We start from the raw sequence: 18897 nt of genomic DNA on the forward strand, positions 1-18897 counted from the left end.
GCTGGTACATTGCTAGAGCTTGGAGAGTACAGGAATGAATGCTACAGAAGCAAGATGAAAGGGAAGTTTCTGATAAGTTTCAAACAAAAAAAAAGGATCAGGAGAATCTTTCATTGTGCAAAATTTGAAGAGACAATTTGATAGAGTTTCTCCCTCTTCTAAAAACTACCAAAGATGCCGCTCACCAATTTAAGCATCTTGAAGCACAATCCTGAACAGGGTCACGTCTTTCCAAGTACACTGAAACTCTGCCTAAGACGATGGTTTAAATGGGCAGGCAAATTATCCTGTTCTATTGTATGTTCCAGAACATGTTTTCTGCTTAAATCTTTCATTTGCCTTACGGTATTAACAGGAAATTGAACTAGTTACTTAAATACTTGTTTTTGAACAAAGAATATTCTTTTGTTTATGAACCTTGGAGATATTTCTACGATCTTTAAAGATTATATTATTGCATATTTCAGACCAAAATGGAACCCTAGCTATAGCAAAAGCACTTATTTGCTTCCTTTAAACAAACTGTGTTAACACACACAGTTTAGCAGACTTGCAAAAAATGCTAGAACCAGGTAGGCAATTATTTCACTTGTCATTATTGCTTGTTAGTTTGTTAATCTTTTTCACTAGATGGTCCATTTTCATGCCAACCCAAACCTTTTAATAACTGAGCCATCCTCTTTTGTGACCTCATTCTCTACTAATGGGGGAACTTCAATTTTCATTTTGTTACCGGTATAAGTCAGAGCCTGAAGTAAAAACACAAAACAAACCATAGCACAACAGACATGGCATAAGTATTTCAATTATCCCGATAAAAATTAATGGCTAAGAACAGTATCTAGTTCCAGAAAGGGGGGAATAATCATACTAAATCTTCTGACGCTACAACTTCAAGAGAAGTATTTCACCGGGCAGAGTAATTCTGCTAGTATGTTGTAACATATTTAACAGGACAACGTCTGGGTCCAATGGCACCCTTAAGACCAACTAAGTTTTATTCAGGATGTTTGATGAAGTATGCTGGGCACACAGAAGCTTACGCCTTGAATAAAACTGGATGAAGATGTGTTATCTTTTCAGTCATGTCCGACCCTCGGTGATTCTATACGAAAGTCTTCGCCATGCGTCTCTGTCTCTGACTGCTTCTTTTAATTGGTTCATGGTCATCCCTATGTCGGCTTTGATCATGTCGAGCCAGCGGATCCTTTGGCGACCATGCCACTGACCATGCCGAGCATTAAATCGCATGATTTGTCCAAAGTAAGTGAGCTTTAGCCATAATATCTTCCCTTGTAATGATATAGAACTTCCCTTCTAATGACATAAAACTTAGCTGGTCTTAAAGGACCCAATGAACTGTTCTGCTACTTTAGAAGAAGAGTTGGTTCTTTATATGTCGCTTTTCTCTACCCAAAGAAGGCTCAAAGTAGCTTACAGTCTCCTTCCCTTTCCTCTCCCCACAACAGACACCCTGTGAGGTGGGTGAGGCTGAGAGAACCCAGACATTACTGCTCAGTCAGAACAGCTTTATCAGTGCTGTGGTGAGCCCAAGGTCACCCAGCTGGCTGCATGTGGGGGAGTGCAGAATTGAGCCCAGCTCGCCAGATTAGAAGCCAGCGCTGCTAACCACTACACCAAACACGCTACCTACTTGAATCAATTTCTGCTCAGTTTTGCTCAGGAACATATTTGAGGAAACTATTTTTCCCCTTGGGTGTTCTCATTCTAGAATTAATCACCTCAGCCTGGATTCTGCCACTGAACATTCCAGAACCTGGAATTTTTGGGCAGCTGTTAAAGGCTTCAGAGTATTTTAATGCATATACTTATTTTATACATAGCCCACCTTTTCCACTGAGACTTAAGGCAAATTATACAGTGTAAAGCAATGCAATCAAATGGGATGAAACAATGAGCAATGCAATGGGACTAGAATTACAAAAATCAGAAACAACACAAATAGCAGAAGAACATGGGATTATAAAAGTAGAAAACAATGCAGTAAGAGCACGATAATATCTACAATAAACATTGGAATAGATTTATTATCCTGTTTCCTTACGAGCATCCTCCTATTTTACTACTGGTTTAATCTCTATTTAGCAGAGGAATTCTGTTTGGCATAGCTAGTGACAGAAATGTGGTAGCTTTTCTGACCTCTTCATGCACACCATGCCAACAAGGAATATGCATGTGCAAAAGTCAGGTTCACAGCCCGAATGAAAATCTTTATACAGCCAGTGCCTTTGTATAGTTTAGGCTAGCCTGACCTTAGCAGAATTGGTTCTGATTAGTACTTGAATGGGAGATCTCCAAGGAAGTCCAGGGCTGCTATGTTGAGAGGCACATAGTGGCAAACCATCTCTTGCCTTTACAGACATATTTGACACAGTGTTCCATCCATGTACAGAAGTTTTCCTGCATTCATATCTGTTCCTACAGCCCTTCCCTGCAGAGGAATAACCATGTGAGCTAGAATGAGGAAGGACAAGGGGAGGAAATCAAGCTCTTTCCTCAGCACAGCCTTGCTTGTGGTAGAGGGAGAAGGAATTATTTACCCCCTTGTCCTTCTTCAGTCCATTCCCCTCCAACCTGTGTGGTTATTCCTCTGGGATAGTCCCATGATCCTGGGAATGACCTTTCGGGGGTTGACTTGGGCTTTAGGAATGGAGAATGTATGGTACTCATACTGGAAAGGCACTCCATTTTACTCCCATTCAGAGAACAATTATTTTAAGGGAGAGAGGAATTGGGGTGTGATTGGGACCTCACACGACAAAAGCAAAGGAACTTCAGTGTCAGTGTTCTGTGAGCTGGCTTACTGGATATTGAGGCTGATCTGCTGTGACAACGGAGAAACTCTCACGGTGAAAATAAGAGAAGCAAAAGAAAGTAGGCGATGGAGGATGTTAAAACCTTTCCCAAATAAGTTTTAAAGTAAGGTTCATTTTTATTAAATTTCATTCAGTTGCTTCTGTAAATGAGTGAATAATATTCTTCCTGAATATAAATGTTTCCATGCAGAATGTTCAGAAAGACAAAAAACAGAGATTATTTTACCGCTTCAAAGTCATCTTTGGCTGAAGGAAGATCAGCAGCTAAGCTAGAGTCTCCGTGGTGCTTCTCCATTCTTTCTCCATGCACTAATGTGGTCTTCACAACTTTGCTGACTTTCCGGTCTTCCACTGGCTCAGACTGAAATTCTGAGGTGCTAGACAGAACACTTGGCTCAGAAAAAGTCACCTGATGAACAAAGGTTTCATAGAGACCTCTGACTTACTGGTTGATGTTTGAAGTGAACAAGAAAACGGAGCTTTGCTACTTGGTTGCATGCTTATGAGTACAATCCAGTGTTATCTTAAACAAAAGTGAATTGTAAAATAAACAGAAATATGTGCTTAATGCTGGCCCCATTTGTTTTGCTTATTTAAAAGATTTCCTCACAAAATACACTTCCAGGAACTTTCCCTCCAATTGTTTTAGGAATCATTCAGTTCACTCTAGTTTGATTCTATCTTTTTCAAGCATATGACAGCTAGATCTGAGCCCATTAGCACCTTAGGGACCCAACCAGGGCCAGTTTATCTATGTATCACATGTAGTACATGCTACAGGCCCCATGCCTGGTGCCTTCCCCACATAAATCAAGGCTGTAGCCCATCTCCTCCCCCCTTTCCCTCTTTAAAGACACTTGGAGTGATACCCCTTTCCCCTGTGGGGGGGCACTCTGTTCCCAGTCTACTCCCACCAAAATTGTACTCTACTAGGGCCCTGCGAATCCTAAAACTGACTCTGGTGTTACAGGCCCTGCAAATGCATGAACTGGCTCTAGACCCAACATGATATTTGGAGTATAGGCTCCCTTTGCCAGCTATCTGATGAAGACAGCTTTGCCTCTTGAGAGCTCATACCCCAAAAATCTTGTTGGGTCTCTAAGGTGCTACTGGATTTGCATCTCACTTTTCTACTGCAGACCAAGATGATCACCCTCTGAGTCTATCAGACATGTATCAGATTTGTGCATTTCTCCTGTGCATTTCTCCCTATATTCCCCAATTCTTTTATTCTGAGTGTTGCATGCAACAGAAATAGCCTTAAGGTCTCAGATAATTTGAGTACTTTGAACTGGAGAGTAGGCCAATCAGTTGCTAGGCAACACTAGGAAAGAGAGGGGGAATTTTTCAGGATGGCAAAGGTACTCAGAACGTGCCTCTTCAATCTTTTTAGATTGTCCTGACCCTGTTATGCCTTGACAAATTTTCATTGGCTGTTCAAACCAAAACCAAAATTTAGAAACCACTCATTGTTCAGCCTTCATAATTTTGTATTTTAATGGCTATGTTTTCTAATCATAGCTGCCACAAAATGTAATCCTAAATTCTTAATGGTTTCTCATAGTTTTATTAGAATTGACAACAAAAGTGCTATACAATATATATATAGGGTAATCCTAGTTACTGTGAACACAACAAAAACTAATCTGTAATCTTAGGGCCTTTTCGCACAGGGATCTTTGTTGCAAATTGGTCACTGAATGAAAAATCGCCATTTAAAATAGTGGAATTCGTCGTTATGCATACCTGGCTTTGTAGTGGAATCAGTTGCGTTTTTTAGCGTTTCCCACAGGCTTCCGGTCTCGGCAGAAATCGCTAGAAAGGAAGCGCTATTGCCAAGCTCGTCCCGCCCCTGGCCGTCAAGCAGCCAATGGGCAGCCGTTAGCATGCTCCCAAACAGCCCCTTTCCCTTTAAGGAAGGTTTTTCTTTAAAAAAAACACACCAATTGTAACGAATCTAGGTAGATTCGTTGCAACGGAGAGACCCATACAGCTGCCTGGTGTGTTTGAGCTGTCGTTTGATCGTTGCCACGCCCCCCCCAGTGAAAAAAAAAATCCCCCCCCTCTCACGGGCCCGATTTTCGGCTGAATGGAATGTGTGAAATGTGTGTGCTTAGTGACTGAAGGGGAGGGACTGAAGCCGGGGAAGCCTCTGTTTGAGCTGTCATTTGATAGTGGCCACGCTGCCTCCGAGTGGAAAAAAAAAATCCCCCCTCCCCCCCCTCACGGGCGCGATTTTCAGCCGAAACAGTGTGAAAAATAAAGGGAAAATACATCAGCAAACGGGCTTCTGCGGGCTTCTTGTGCTTAGTGACTGTAAACAGCTCTGAGGAGGGACTGCAGCCTGGGAAGCCTCACTGGCTAAACGGAGGCTCGCCGGTGTGTTGATCTCCACTCGCTCGGGGAAAAAAAAATGGCGATCGCTTCGCCGGAAGTTTGGAGGACAGGCTCAGGAGGAGGGACTTTGAAGAAACCGCAACAATGTTAACGCACAGGTCTTTATCGCTATTGTTGCAGATTGGTTGCAGGAGTGTATCGCTTTCCGGAGGGTGAATCCACTTTTTGGGATTCCCCTGAAAGCGCTACAACGAAGTGCTTTTTGCGGGTCGGTTTCAGGAGTGTTGCAGATTGTCTACGACGTCGTGGGTTATTCCAAATTAGTAGCGTTTTCAATTAGCAACCATTGTGCTATTTTGAAGCCGTGCGAAATGGCCCTTAATTTTAACTACTTCCCAATTTCTCATAATTTCATTATTGCTGTGAAAGGTAAATTTTATTGCATAGTATAGACAGTAAGAAAGGTGCTCATCCAACGATCAGCAACCTTCTTCTGGTTGTGGGGGGATAGGTGGGAAGAGAGGGCGACCCAAGCCCGCTCATGTGTGGACCTACAGCGCATGCATGTTTGCGTCTGGCTTGCACGCAAACACGCATGTGTGACAGGTCCACGCATGGGTGTTTGCGTGCCGGCAGCCATGCTTCCCTCTCCCCCCCCTCCCGCAGCAAGAAGCTTGCTGGGCCGCAAGCTAATCAGCTGCTTTGGCGGCCGATTTGCTCATGGCCTGGCGAACTTCTCACTGTGTGGGGGGCGGGGAGAGGGAGCCGCAGCCCACTGCCGAGGCTCTCGTGGCTTGATGCCGGGCCACAGACCGGGGGTTGGGGACCACTGCACGAATCTATCACTGCTGAACAGTATAAACATAAACAAGCAATGACAAGACTGTCATGCACAGGCATTTTGATGTCACACAAGATATTCTGACGTGAAATAGATTAGCTTTGTGCTTTTTATTAAGGATCACTGAGAGAACAGTCCATAAAATCCTTGCTGGAAATACTAGGTGCCTTGATTAAACTTCTAAACACTGTGGTGTCCTAGAACCTGATATTTGTCAAGCCCAGTCCTACGCTACGTACGGACACTTGTGGCTTTCCTCCCAGGTGAGATGTTTCAGATCCCCCAAACTCCTATTCTCTTCCTGTCCATTTTCATACGGTACTTCTCACACCCTCAGCAGCAAAGCAGTTCACAGGAAAATGGAGAAAAGTCTACAAGATTATTTCAATTCACAGGCCCCCATCCACCCCTGTTCAAATCACTTACCCACCCCAATACTCTTTTGCACTTAGACAACGTGTGAATTGATTTATATGAACGCTACACATGCAGACTTGCTACTGAAACAAATGAGTGTTACAATGGAGCTATGAAAATAATTTAGAACATACAATGATTTTATTTTATTCCTGGCAAATTTGCTTGTCAAAGTAACCTGGGAGGCAAAAATCAGCTGACCTCAGATTGCTCACTATCACTCTTCAGCACAACCCGCTTTATGACTTTGGAGTATTCATCTCCCTCTTCCACTGTCACAGGCTCCTGGGGTGCTCCTTGCATGACAACTTCTTCCTTTTCGGTGCCATCTGGTAAAACGAACCGTCTGATGATTTTCCTAGTGACCTAATAGGGGGATATTATTAAGAGTCGCATTAAATTTAAAATGGTAGCAAGGCATACTTAAAATCTGAAAACTTAAACTTTGAACTGTACTCTTTGCTAATAAGATCTTTAACTCTATAGCCAGTTCTGGGAAAAACTGATGACTTCTAATTGATGACTACTCAAGATATTTATTTATTTTCATTTTATTTATTACATTTATATACCGCCGTCCCCGGAGGCTCAGGGTGGTTTACATAAGAACATAAGAACAGTACATGAAACAGTCTATAACATGTGAATAACCATACAATAATAATAATTAATAGTTGTAACTATATGAGATTTAATCAGATGAAAGGAAAGGAAGAGGAGCTATAATGGTAGTTTCCCTGTGCTTGCAGAAAAATATTGCTGAACTGGTCATCATAGCCACTGACACTACTGTCTGCACCAATCAGCCACAAAGCAAGGCAAATGTATCAATATATTGAGAAGACCAGATCTGAATTAGCATGATAGGTCAGACAGACCTGAATCAGCATGAAATGGAGATGTTTTCTTTGTTACTTTTTAAATATAGAATATGCAGAAGCAGATGACAGAATTTTTCAGCAGTCCTCCAGCCAGTTTAACACTTTTAACTTGTGAAATGGGGCAACAGTGTAGTTTTGGCACACAATTACAGACATGCTTTTTAGACTTTCCAGTTCAAGACAGCCACATGATAAGTCTAGACGGTACCTTTTTCACTACAATGTGACCATGTTCATCTGTATACTGCTCCTCTGTTACAGCTTCTGGTGGCATTTCAGGCATATCATCCGCCTGCCAAACAAAAAAGATAAAAGAATCCATGACTGAAGGACGTGGCTTTCAACAGTTCTTGTTAATTTACTGAAACAAGAATAAAATAAAAAAGGATTAGGAAGCAAAATTAGACTCAGAAGTTCTGCAAAATGAAAAATGAATGAAAATCATGCAAGGGCCCCTTGAATCCAGCAGGCAAACAGGAAGGTTTTGACCTGATAGGCAAGTGATACTGAAGCAGCAAAGGGTTTGCTCTCTCAATGGCCAACAGGACATTCTTTTTCAAAATGCATATTAGATAACAACCCAATTGCATTTTTCTCATCCCTTTCTCCCCCAAATCAAATGAGAAAAAGTTATCAAGGTTATTCAGTGACCATGCGGGAACATGCTAAATCTATCAATGCAATCCAAGCCAAGGGGTTGCTTCAGGAGCAGTCCTTTTAGGGAAAGGGTGGGTTCCTAGAGATGTAACCAGGACATAATTGCCACTGGCACGTGCAGTAGTACAACACTCCTGTACCTGAATAATCACCCGGCGGCGGACGACCCTGGTTGTTACCATCTCTTCCTCATCTGAGCTGGCCTCCAGCTCACCTAATTCCTCTGCTACCTCCTAGTGGAAGCATGGAAGCATTGCTCTTATCACACTGATGTTGCATGCGTGAATGAAAAGCACTTGGTCCTTCTTCTCTGAGCACAATGACAACCATATCAATACCCACCAAAGCTGATACCGAGTTGTGTTGGGCAGGTCATGAGAGTCTATTAATACATTTGAATCTGTGAGGGCATCCTAGCCTAATGGGCCTCGGTCAAATTCCCTCACTGGTCAATGCATTTGAATAAATCAGTACAAAACATTTCCATTATCCATAAACTTTACTTGTTAAATTCCATCTTGTGAATACCTGCTAAACGTGTAGGGCATGGTTACGTTTTTGAGCCATTGGATAATTCCCAACAAGCACTAAGTCTCCTCTAATCTTCCTTTACACGGTGATGGAAGTGGGTATATTAGACAGAAAAATGTATAAGGAGCTTTTAGTACTGAGACATGACTGTTAACCTTTACTGGGACATGACATTCACAGATGTTTTCCCAAGCCCAGAAGATACCTCAACTGAAGATCCTGCTAGGAAATGGCACCGCAATCCTAAACAGAGTTGCACCCTTCTAAGTCCATTTGCTTCAGTGGACTTAGACAGGGTAACTGCCTTGGTGACCTCCAGGATGAAGAGAAGAAGTAGTGTTGGTTTTTATATGCCACTTTTTTCTACCCGAAGGAGTCTCAAAGTGGCTTACAGTCCCCTTCCCTTTCCTCTCCCCACAACAGACACCTTGTAAGGTAGGTGAGGCTGAGAGAGCCCTGATGTTACTGCTTGGTCAGAACAGTTTTCTCAGTGCTGTGGTGAGCCCAAGGTCACCCAGCTGGTTGCATGTGGGAGACTGAGGAATCAAACTCGGCTCACCAGATTAGAAGTCAGTGCTCCTAAGATCTACACCAAGCTGGATCTTTATTTGTGTGCCACAAAACGTACCCCACAGCAGCAAACCTAAAGCTACTTTAGAATATCCAGTAACTGAGGGGAAGGTTTAAAATAAGCCTGGTTACCCTGAAATCACAGCAGGCTATATGGGTTCCCTTGATAGAAATGGCCTGTCACAATTGGGTCTTCTTTTTCCCCAACACTGTTACTCTTCAAAACTATTTAATATCCAGGTATTATGAAGAAGACTGTGTCATAGAATACTATTTCTCCCAATAGTAAATTCTCCAAAAGTTTAATGATACATTCTTACCTTTTCCAATAACTCCTCTTCATATCTTTCTGAGTGTTCATCAGTTGATTCCACAATCACCAGACTAGTTTTTCTAGGATATGGATCTTCTTGATGGAAGTGATGGTCCTCTGGTTCCTGCACAAGGGGCGAATCAGTCCTCTCACTAGATGTTGGGGTATGAAGGTATGGCCTTTCATGGTCTTCAGACCCTGCAGTAGAGCATTCAGACTTTTCACTGGCAACACTTGCTGCTCTTCCATCTTTTGGCGCTTGTGTTTGATCCTGGCCTGACGTTGTAACACTGCAAATTAAAGATTTGAGAACATCCATTACTGCATGCTCCATACTTTCAGCATGCCTATTTAGCAAAACATTCAGCTTGCCTGAAGAATTCGTTTCAAGAGAGCAGTATAATGGAAGCATAATGGACCAATCACCAGAATTCCAGCATTCTTTTCAATTTGCTTATATTTTCCATGGAAATAGGTTGGGACTGACTTTCAAATACTTTTGGATATCAGCAGCCAAAACAATTCTTTCAGATGTCTAAAAGCATTCAGCATGACGTAGCAGTTCCTTATTTAAATTTAGTTAATTGAGACACAGTATTCTTAAAGTGCCTTTATATTACAAGAAGATCACTCATGCAATCCGGACAATATGTGTTTCTACTTTATATGCTTATTTTGGGGTGTGTGTGGGTGTGTGGGTGTGTGTGCGTGCATGCTCTGAGGGTGGAGCGAGAGAGCTATATGTGTGGCATGCACCTGATAACTCTAATTTACTCACACTGTGGATGGTTCTGTGTACAAAAACTCTTTGGACTCAATTACTGATACCCAACAATGGCCAGTGAACCTGACTAGTTATCTGACTGGGTAAAATTATCCCAAAGATTCTCCAAATATTGAGGGTACAATTTGAATAGTACAACTCCCCTTGGCTTACTTCAGTTAAGTTGACCTATAAGTATTAGACTAAAGTAAATATAATTGCTTTGAACCCAGCTAAAATTCCTGCAGACTGAAGCATTTTTAATCTGGCAACAGAAGATACCTCCTTACTTCTTACCCAAATACCCCCTGAAATATTGATCTTGAGGAATAGCATCCCCTAAGAACAGCCGGGGGGGGGGGATCACAGGTCTTCCAAAGAAGGGGGGAATAAGCTAAAATACTTCCCCTACACACATGGAACTTTTAGGTAAGACCCAAGTTATTGTTTTGTAACAGCACTATTAAGCTTAGCTTGAATCTAAAATGTTTTGCTTACTATTTTTTAGACGTGACCTAAAATTGCTCCTCAATTCTAATTCAAGTTCCCATATGTAAAGTTTTTTTGTTTCTTTTGGGTTTTGGAAGCAACTTCTCTCACCCATTTGTGTACATATAACATAGTCAATTTCATTTATCTCTGATCACCTAGGCATGAAGCAACTCTAAGAACTGCAAGTACAGCCAATAAAAGATGCCCATTAGTATGTTTCAAAAAACATACACATTTTTATCTTAGGACATATCCTAGGACTCTTACAAGTATTCCTGTGTAGTGGATGAGTCTTCTGGTAGCTCATGAGGTTTCCCTGAGAATTCAGCTTCTGCCCGATCTCTGTGTACTTGTCGTAGGAGTTCTGCAACGGGGACTTCTGCCTCAGCCCTGGGTGTGCCTTCATGCAGGGATGAACAGCTGACAGAAATGTCTTCTTCAGACACAAGAGGAGGCTGATCAGACTGCTTGTTCTCTTTAGAAAAAGAATGTTCCTCTTCTTTTTGATCTTTTGTGCTATGCAGATCCTCATGGAGTGCAGAAAACCCTAGTGGCAAAATAAAGCCAGTCATCATCTGACATTCTCATGTGAACCAGTTAAGTCTACTCGGTTCAAATCTAGATCTAGCTTTGTTCTAGAACAGTGGAACGCATAGGATTCATGTAATGAGATGCTACACACAAATGTTTTTCTGCATAGAGTACTCTCCAAGCAGTGAGTTAGATTTTTTAAATTTCTAATCCCTGTTTTTTACTTAATAGCATTTATATTCTGCTTTGTGCTAAGCAAAATCAGGTGATTAAGTTGGCTAGTGCTCATACTTCAAAGAAACAATGAAATAATCAAAACAAAAACATAAATCCAAAGAACCACTAAATATAGCAACATAAAATGTATCTTGAATAGCAACAGTAGGAAAAAAATAACAATACAGACTCCCAAAATATATACAGTCTAAACCAGGGGTAGTCAAACTGCGGCCCTCCAGATGTCCATGGACTACAATTCCCAGGAGCCCTTGCCAGCATTCGCTGACGAATGCTGGCAAGGGCTCCTGGGAATTGTAGTCCATGGACATCTGGAGGGCCGCAGTTTGACTACCCCTGGGACTGCCTAATAAACACCCACCAAAAGAAAAGGGGGTCTGAAGAAAAATAGACAATGAAACAGGAAGGGCATGGGGTAACAGAAGGCCAGAATCCAGGGGCATGTGGGCTTTATGATGGAGGATGTTCCACTGAGAGCCACAACAAAAACGTTCTGTTGTATGCCTCAACCAGCCTAGGTTTCCTCATGGATTGTACATTGAGCAGAGTACCAGACAAGTCACAAGCAGACTGAAGCCAACAGAGGAGGTCCTTAAAGGATCAAGTGCATTGTTCCCAAAGGGGTCCAAGCTTTAAAGGTCACACCAGAACTTTATGGAAACAAGTAACCAACCAGTACAATGGATGAGGCACAGGAATCACGTAGTAATTGCAGTAGGAACCAATCACTACTCTTGCTGCTGCATTTTGGAAATTTTCTGGATTAAGCCTCAACATCTACCCACATGTAACTCTTCATCACCTTCAGACACTGGTTAGGAGTTTCTATTTCATCTCTAAAATTATATGAAGAGACAGAGATGTGTGTCATCTGTACTAGTGACAACCTAATCCAAAGCTCTAGACAGCTAGCATGGCTTCATGAAGACTTTAAATACTATGGCAAACCAGTTCTAATTCTGTGAAACTCCATAGGCTAAGGGGCAGAACACCAACCACTCAACAACATTTTCTGATAGCAATCCAGTAGAGGAGAGACAGTATAAAAACATACACATATACACACAGTATTCTATCCAGACAGAGCAGAAGGAAACCATGGTTAATGGTATCAAAAGCCACCGCAGAAGTCTAGATATGCCCACCTAGTAAACCAACAAAGATTAGTGAGTGGAGCATCTAGAATAGTTTTAGTCCCAAAAGTAGACTGAAGCCAAGCTAAAGCCTGAGAGCTACTCCTGGCCTTGACCTGGGCCCGCGACTTCTCGGTCCTGTCCCCAACCTGGTGGAATGAGCTCTGGGAGAGCTGAGGGCCCTGATGGAGCTGGCAAAGTTCTGCAGGGCCTGCAAAATGGAGCTCTCCTGCCAGGTTGAGGCTGGGTTATTAAAATCAATCGGCTCCCCTCAAGCTCCACTATAACATTGAGCACAATCCCTTGTTGGACAACTATAGGAGGAGGGATCTTGCTGTCTTAGTTTTTGTGGGTATCATGCTGGTTTCAGGGTGGGGTTTTTATTTTATGGGAATTTTTATTCTTATGCAACCTGCCTTGACTCCTAGGAGGAAGGCGGGCTATAAATTTAATCCATCAACCAATCAAATGAATTACCTAGGTATCTCTGAAATTGAGTTGACAACACCCATTTGAACACTAAATCAGGTAAGTTGGATATGGGGTGACAATTCTTTTAAATCTAATTGGTCCAAGGAAGGTTTCTTTAATAAAGGGCTGACTACTGTCTCCATTAAGATTTTTGGAACAGAAGCCTTCTGCAGTATTATATCTTTAATGTTTGAACTGTCGATATTGAAACAGCATTGTATGTGGTAGTGTGAACAGTCTTGTGCAGGATTTGTGTGTATATAGTATTCTTTGACAATTGTCTTACATGGGACTTACTGAATTAATTAATTAATGATGGGGGAGGGGCATGTTTGTGTGAACTCCTTCTTACCTTCACTGTGATCCAGCCCTATGGTCTGTTCAATTTCTGCATAGGTGCGACCATGGTCCCGGGAAGTTTCCACATTACTCTCCATTAGATGAACAATATCCATACGGTTAATTTTTGTAAGACATTCTGTAAGACTTGAATCTGTGATGTAGAAAAGATTGGTTTAATCTGAATTGTGTTCAATCACTTGAAAGCCTTTCACTATCTTTCCAACAATCAAAAAGGAAGGTAGTATATCTTAGCATTATCATCCAATCTGAGATGATAGAAGTATCTGTCTGTCTGTCTGTCTGTCTGTCTGTCTGTCTATCTTTCCCTTGTTGACGTACCTAAAACCACTGAGCCACCTGTGCAGGCATACAGTGTCTCCGCACTGCTTAGGAACACCAAGAACACACTACAGCTCTCAGAAGGATGTTTGGTGTTGAAATCCCCCCCCCCACACACAAACACAAACTTTAGATGAGATTTTCCCTGTCTGTGCCTGCCTTGAGCCTGGGGTGAGAGCCTTCCAGTTCAGTACTTTAATACCTGCTTGGTATTGAAGCAGCCACTTCTAATCTGTCGAGCTGGGTTTGATTCCACACTTCTAACCTGGCAAAATAGGTTTAATTGCCCATGGGTGACCTTGGGCTAGACACAGTTCTGTCAGAGCTGTTCTCTCAGAGCAGTCCTGTCAGAGTTCTCCCAACTACTTCACAGGGTGCCCGTTGTGAGAAGAGGAAGGGAAGGCAACTGTAAGTTGCTTTGAGACTCCTTTGGATAGTGAAAAGCGGGGTATAAAAACAGACTCTTCTATGAGAAAACAGAGGGATCTCTGCAGGAGAAAGAGGCTGGCATGTGTGACACCACAGATGACCACTCAAAGAAAACTAGTTAAATGGAAGTAACTCATCCTTTTTCCTTGTGGTTTCTCTGCAGTCCCACATATGGGTGACTGGGCTAATTACACATTAATCTACCTAATAAGAGTGACACTAATTAAGCATATCAGGAAAATAGACCATGACGTCCATCCCAAAGGTACATCTGTCCCAGCACAAATGTCGTCTGGCTCCAACCCGGTGGAACACTCTCCCTGATGAGATCAGGGCCCTCTAGAACCTTAAACTGTTTTGGAGGGCCTGCAAGACAAGCCTATGATTGAGGCCAGGAAATTATCACCAAGAAAATGCTGGTCCCTGCCCACAAAACAACAAAAGCCCCATACACAATAACACCAACCTGCCCCCAAAAATCAGGCTCCCTCCATAAAGTTATTGAGGTTTAAGAATATAATTTAATATACTTTAATTTAAAATGTTCAAAAACTGTCTATCAGTGTATAAGTCCTGTTGTTACCTGCTATAAAAATAGTTATTATTGGGATATGATTGAGAGATTGTTGTTTTTGTTGTTGTTGTTATTATTATTTAGCTAAATAAATTGGATGCCCAAAGGGTTTCAAGCAAAATAAATCCACTTCTTCAGTAAGACTGTCCAGTGAAAGATTTTCTTATTTCCTCTGTGCTGTCACTTTTCAGTGGTAATGTCAGGGGTGGTGGTGGGGAATGCTTTCTCAGTACGTTGCAAGAAGAGATCTGGACACAGTGGGAAGTGTGGAAAACTGATGTATGAGAAAGTCAAAGAAGCCTAGAGAACAAGGGCTGACAGTGTCATGGTGACGAGATCAGAATGCCACCCACCTAACTGGCTGCTTCACTAACACCACAACCCTATGCAGAGTTTACATCCTTCTAAATCCGCAGGCTTCAATGGATTTAGAAGCATCTTGAGTCTGTTTAGATTGCACGGTATGTCAAATTAAACTACAGTCATCCCACATAGATGCTTTTTTCCCACAGACTTTGCATATTTTCAGAGATTCAGCTGTTGTGCTACACCAGAAAAGGAAAACTCCTGAACAGGAGATGGAAAAATAACAAAATGAACAAGAGAATTTTCCACAGAAGGTCAGTCAGAGGAGAAATGAACAGAAAAATGTTTGCCATATCACTCGGGACAGATAAATATTGAAAAATCATCTCCCAGGGACCCCCCCCCCCGGGGGTACCAATTTCCTTTTGGAAGATACAGAAAAGTATTCAGAATGAGCAAACACAAAACTCACGAGAGAACAACCGCTCCTCTTCCTGCCTCATCTGTACTCTACCTGATATACAGGTGTAGAAAATACATCATTTTGTACATTACTTGAACTACAAATTGAATAATCATGCTAACCAAAATTGGACCTCGGAGTAAAACTCTGATGCACCTAATACATACCTCATCACAAAATTACCTTTTGCTACCTGTTTTCATGCTAAACCACAGTCATGTCTTCTCTTGGGATGTATGGCATATTCCTCAGTTATAGTTCTTCTGTATTCATTGTGAGTTCTTTACTCCTGTGAAACTCGTGTATAATTTCTAGCCATGCTTGGCAGGAATAAAAATAATTATCTGATGCAAATAAACATACCAGTAGCGTGTTTCCCATCCCTTTCCAACCAATATTTCAACAGGGCATGGCTCTGGTCCTGCAGTGAGTTAGGATTCTCAATTCGGATCTGATGGATTTGTTCTTCCGTGAAATCCAGTTCTCTTGCTAACTCTGCAGAAGGAAATAAATTAGCTGTAGAATCTTTATATATATATAAATGTTTGAACACTGGCTTATCCCTCCCAGGACTGGTACAACTTTGACTGATGGTAGCTCATCAATGTTCAGATGGGAGTTTTTAGCACATTCATCACCTGCTGTCCTTTCACTGGAGTTGTCAGGAATTGAAGCATGTACTCTGACATGTTTCTACTCTTTTGCAGTTCTTTTCTCAAAAATCTTAATACAGAAATTTCCGATCTCTATATTATGCGTTTAAAAATTTGTAAAGGTAAAGGTATCCCTTGTGCAAGCACCGAGTCATGTCTGACCCTTGGGGTGACGCCCTCCAGCGTTTTCATGGCAGACTCAATGCGGGGTGGTTTGCCAGTGCCTTCCCCAGTCATGACCGTTTACCCCCCAGCAAGCTGGGTACTCATTTTACCGATGTCAGAAGGATAGAAGGCTGAGCCGGCTGCTGGGATTGAACTCCCAGCCTCATGGGCAAAGCTTTCAGACGGCTGCCTTACCACTCTGCACCACAAGAGGCTCTTTTAAAAAATTAAAAATTTGTAGATGTGTATTTTAGATGGCTGTTTCTTTACCATCATTTTAAAAAAATGTTGCTCTTCACCTAAGGCACAGAGCCAGGGCCCAAACACTAGACACAATGCAGGAAGAAGGCCCCTCATCGCTGGAGAGAGTGAACTAAACCACTTACTTACCTGGAAACCAGGACTTGTACTCTGAACAATACTCTGAACACTGAACAATACCTTTCGGACATTTCTAACCTCAGCACCTCATTAGTTTGGCTTTTTCTATGGACACTACAATATTGATTGTGGAGTATTCAGGAAGTTTATTGGGAAAAAAATCATTCTCTGGGAAAGGGGGTTTGATGCATGTACTAATCCAGTGGATCTGAAAAAAATACTGATTTCTTTTTCCTGAGGTGCATCTACATATAATAGACCGCTATAATACACTGTACATTTGCTTCTCCTCAGGATTATGCAAGCACTTTATGGCCTTGGTTCCTCTTATTAGCAACGCCACCTCTCCCCCTATGCTCCGTGATGATGATGATGATGATTTTATTTCCCGCCTCCCCCTGGAGGCTCGAGGCGGGTTACAATCACATTAAACGTATACTGCTTACTGAAAGTAGGATCCTATTATGTAATTTTTGTGCTGCTTAATGTTTCATGTTACTACTTTTTATGCTATGTTTCAGTTCTTTCCAGTAGTTCCAGACTCTCTGAAACCTTAATGTGTTGTTTACTGATTGTCCCACTGTCTTGACTGTACTGACTCACCTTGAGCCCCTGTGAGAAAGTCGGGATAGAAGTATTGTGAACAAATAAATAATTAATTCAAATGATCACTGTTGTGTGATGTTGTTCTCCATCCCAAGGTGTGAATGGAGGATTTAGATCTGCCTATCATTCAGTGTACCCTTTTCTACTGAAAACTAGAAGGAATGTCAGTCTCTTCTTTGACATAATTAGGATTTAAACTCTATGTACAAGTTGATTTTGTTCCTGTCATGCACGAAGTCTAGCTGTGTTCCATTAAAGGAAATATTTGCACCTGTGGAATATCTACTCTAGATCCAAGCCTATCCAATAAACTGTGATTCCGCTGACCCCCCAAATCCAGCTGAAACATTATGGGTTGGATCTAGCCCCAGATTTCCACATGTGCTAGGGTTCTTGTGCAACTGGAAACAGATAAAAATATTACAGGACCCAGTTGTACTAAATCAGACATACTATATCCCCACTTGAGCATCCACTTCACAAGATTTTGACCACCAGCTTCAATCTATAATATGTGGGGGGCATGTTAGGTGATCCACAAGAGTGAAAAGTGTCTCAGCTCCAGTGTCAAAGTGTCTGGAAGGAGGGAATAAATGGGTGCATTTGGCAGACATGCAAGTTCAGCAACAGGGTGAGGAAGCCAAGGCACTAGTCTCTCTACCTCCCCAAAAGGGTAAGCACACTTTCCACAAGCAAATCTATATAAATAGGAAGTTTTATTTAAAAGGGGAATTAAAAATAATAAAGTGGCAATTATGAAAGTAGAATGCCAACAGGGGGTTGGGGGCTACTCAGTGTATTGCACCAAGTGTAACAGGGATGACTATCTGCCCACTGGACGGAAGTCATGGTTACATGCTCAGTGTAAGAAGCTCCTAGTTCTCAGGGGATGATTTTATATTTATTCTTGCTCATCAATGGGTCCAGTCCTACCACTCAAGTTGAATGGATGAACCAGAGAATTTCTTTTACTTCGTTGTTTACCTGTCCAGCTGAATCCAAGGTGATCAGCAATATGTGCTAGTCTTTCTTCTGTTCTTTCTTGATCATCTTGTTGATCTAAAATCATGTCAAACAGAAGATATGTCATAAAAACCCCTCTGTAGAACAGATAGATCTTTTCAAAGGGAACTCCAGAAAATAAGGCCAGTGTTTGTTTTTAAACAGTAGGCACTTTAAAGAGAAGAGTCATGCCAAGTGTCTTGACTGGAAATATTTGAACACACCACACTTTTGATAAAATGGCCACTTAACCTGATGAGAAATCAGAAGCTTTGTAAAACACTGACCAAAATTTTATCTTGGAGTTCCTATAATACCCCTACACACTTAAAATAATATAGGATAAAGAAAAGGGTGATTTGTTTTTGCTGAACAAGAGATGCATTTTCCATGCCTCTTTTACTAATAGCATAGAGCTATCAAACAGTGATTCAGTTTCCATTGCTTATCACGAGTCCTAAAATACTTATTTTAAAATCCTAATTATAAAATAATTCCAAAGGAACTCCCAATTATAATATTTATGGTATGCTGTTATCCAGCAGAATGTTGTCAGTTGTGCTGGTTATATTTGCTAAAAGTTTCCACACCTGAATTATTTACAAAGTAGGCATGGAAAAAGAAGT

At 41.7% G+C, this 18897-nt stretch overlaps 1 protein-coding gene across 50 annotated transcripts in view; it reads right to left on the minus strand.

Annotated features, from left to right (window-relative positions):
- ANK2 (ankyrin 2) overlaps positions 1-18897 on the minus strand; it is a 331669-nt gene that overhangs the window by 5118 nt on the left and 307654 nt on the right. For 34 of the 50 annotated variants that reach the window (XM_077300524.1, XM_077300529.1, XM_077300531.1 and 31 more), the window contains 10 exons: positions 18254-18328; positions 15828-15959; positions 13364-13504; positions 10907-11186; positions 9392-9674; positions 8111-8203; positions 7522-7605; positions 6634-6798; positions 3064-3246; positions 658-749 (listed from right to left, as the gene is read on the minus strand). In XM_077300524.1, the coding sequence (XP_077156639.1) occupies positions 658-749; positions 3064-3246; positions 6634-6798; positions 7522-7605; positions 8111-8203; positions 9392-9674; positions 10907-11186; positions 13364-13504; positions 15828-15959; positions 18254-18328 (1528 nt within the window). The remainder of the gene's footprint in view (positions 1-657; positions 750-3063; positions 3247-6633; positions 6799-7521; positions 7606-8110; positions 8204-9391; positions 9675-10906; positions 11187-13363; positions 13505-15827; positions 15960-18253; positions 18329-18897) is intronic. The other 16 variants (XM_077300563.1, XM_077300556.1, XM_077300557.1 and 13 more) reach the window with 3 other exon arrangements.

The sequence above is a fragment of the Paroedura picta genome, chromosome 10, assembly GCF_049243985.1.
Source record: "Paroedura picta isolate Pp20150507F chromosome 10, Ppicta_v3.0, whole genome shotgun sequence".
Taxonomy (NCBI): domain Eukaryota; kingdom Metazoa; phylum Chordata; class Lepidosauria; order Squamata; family Gekkonidae; genus Paroedura; species Paroedura picta.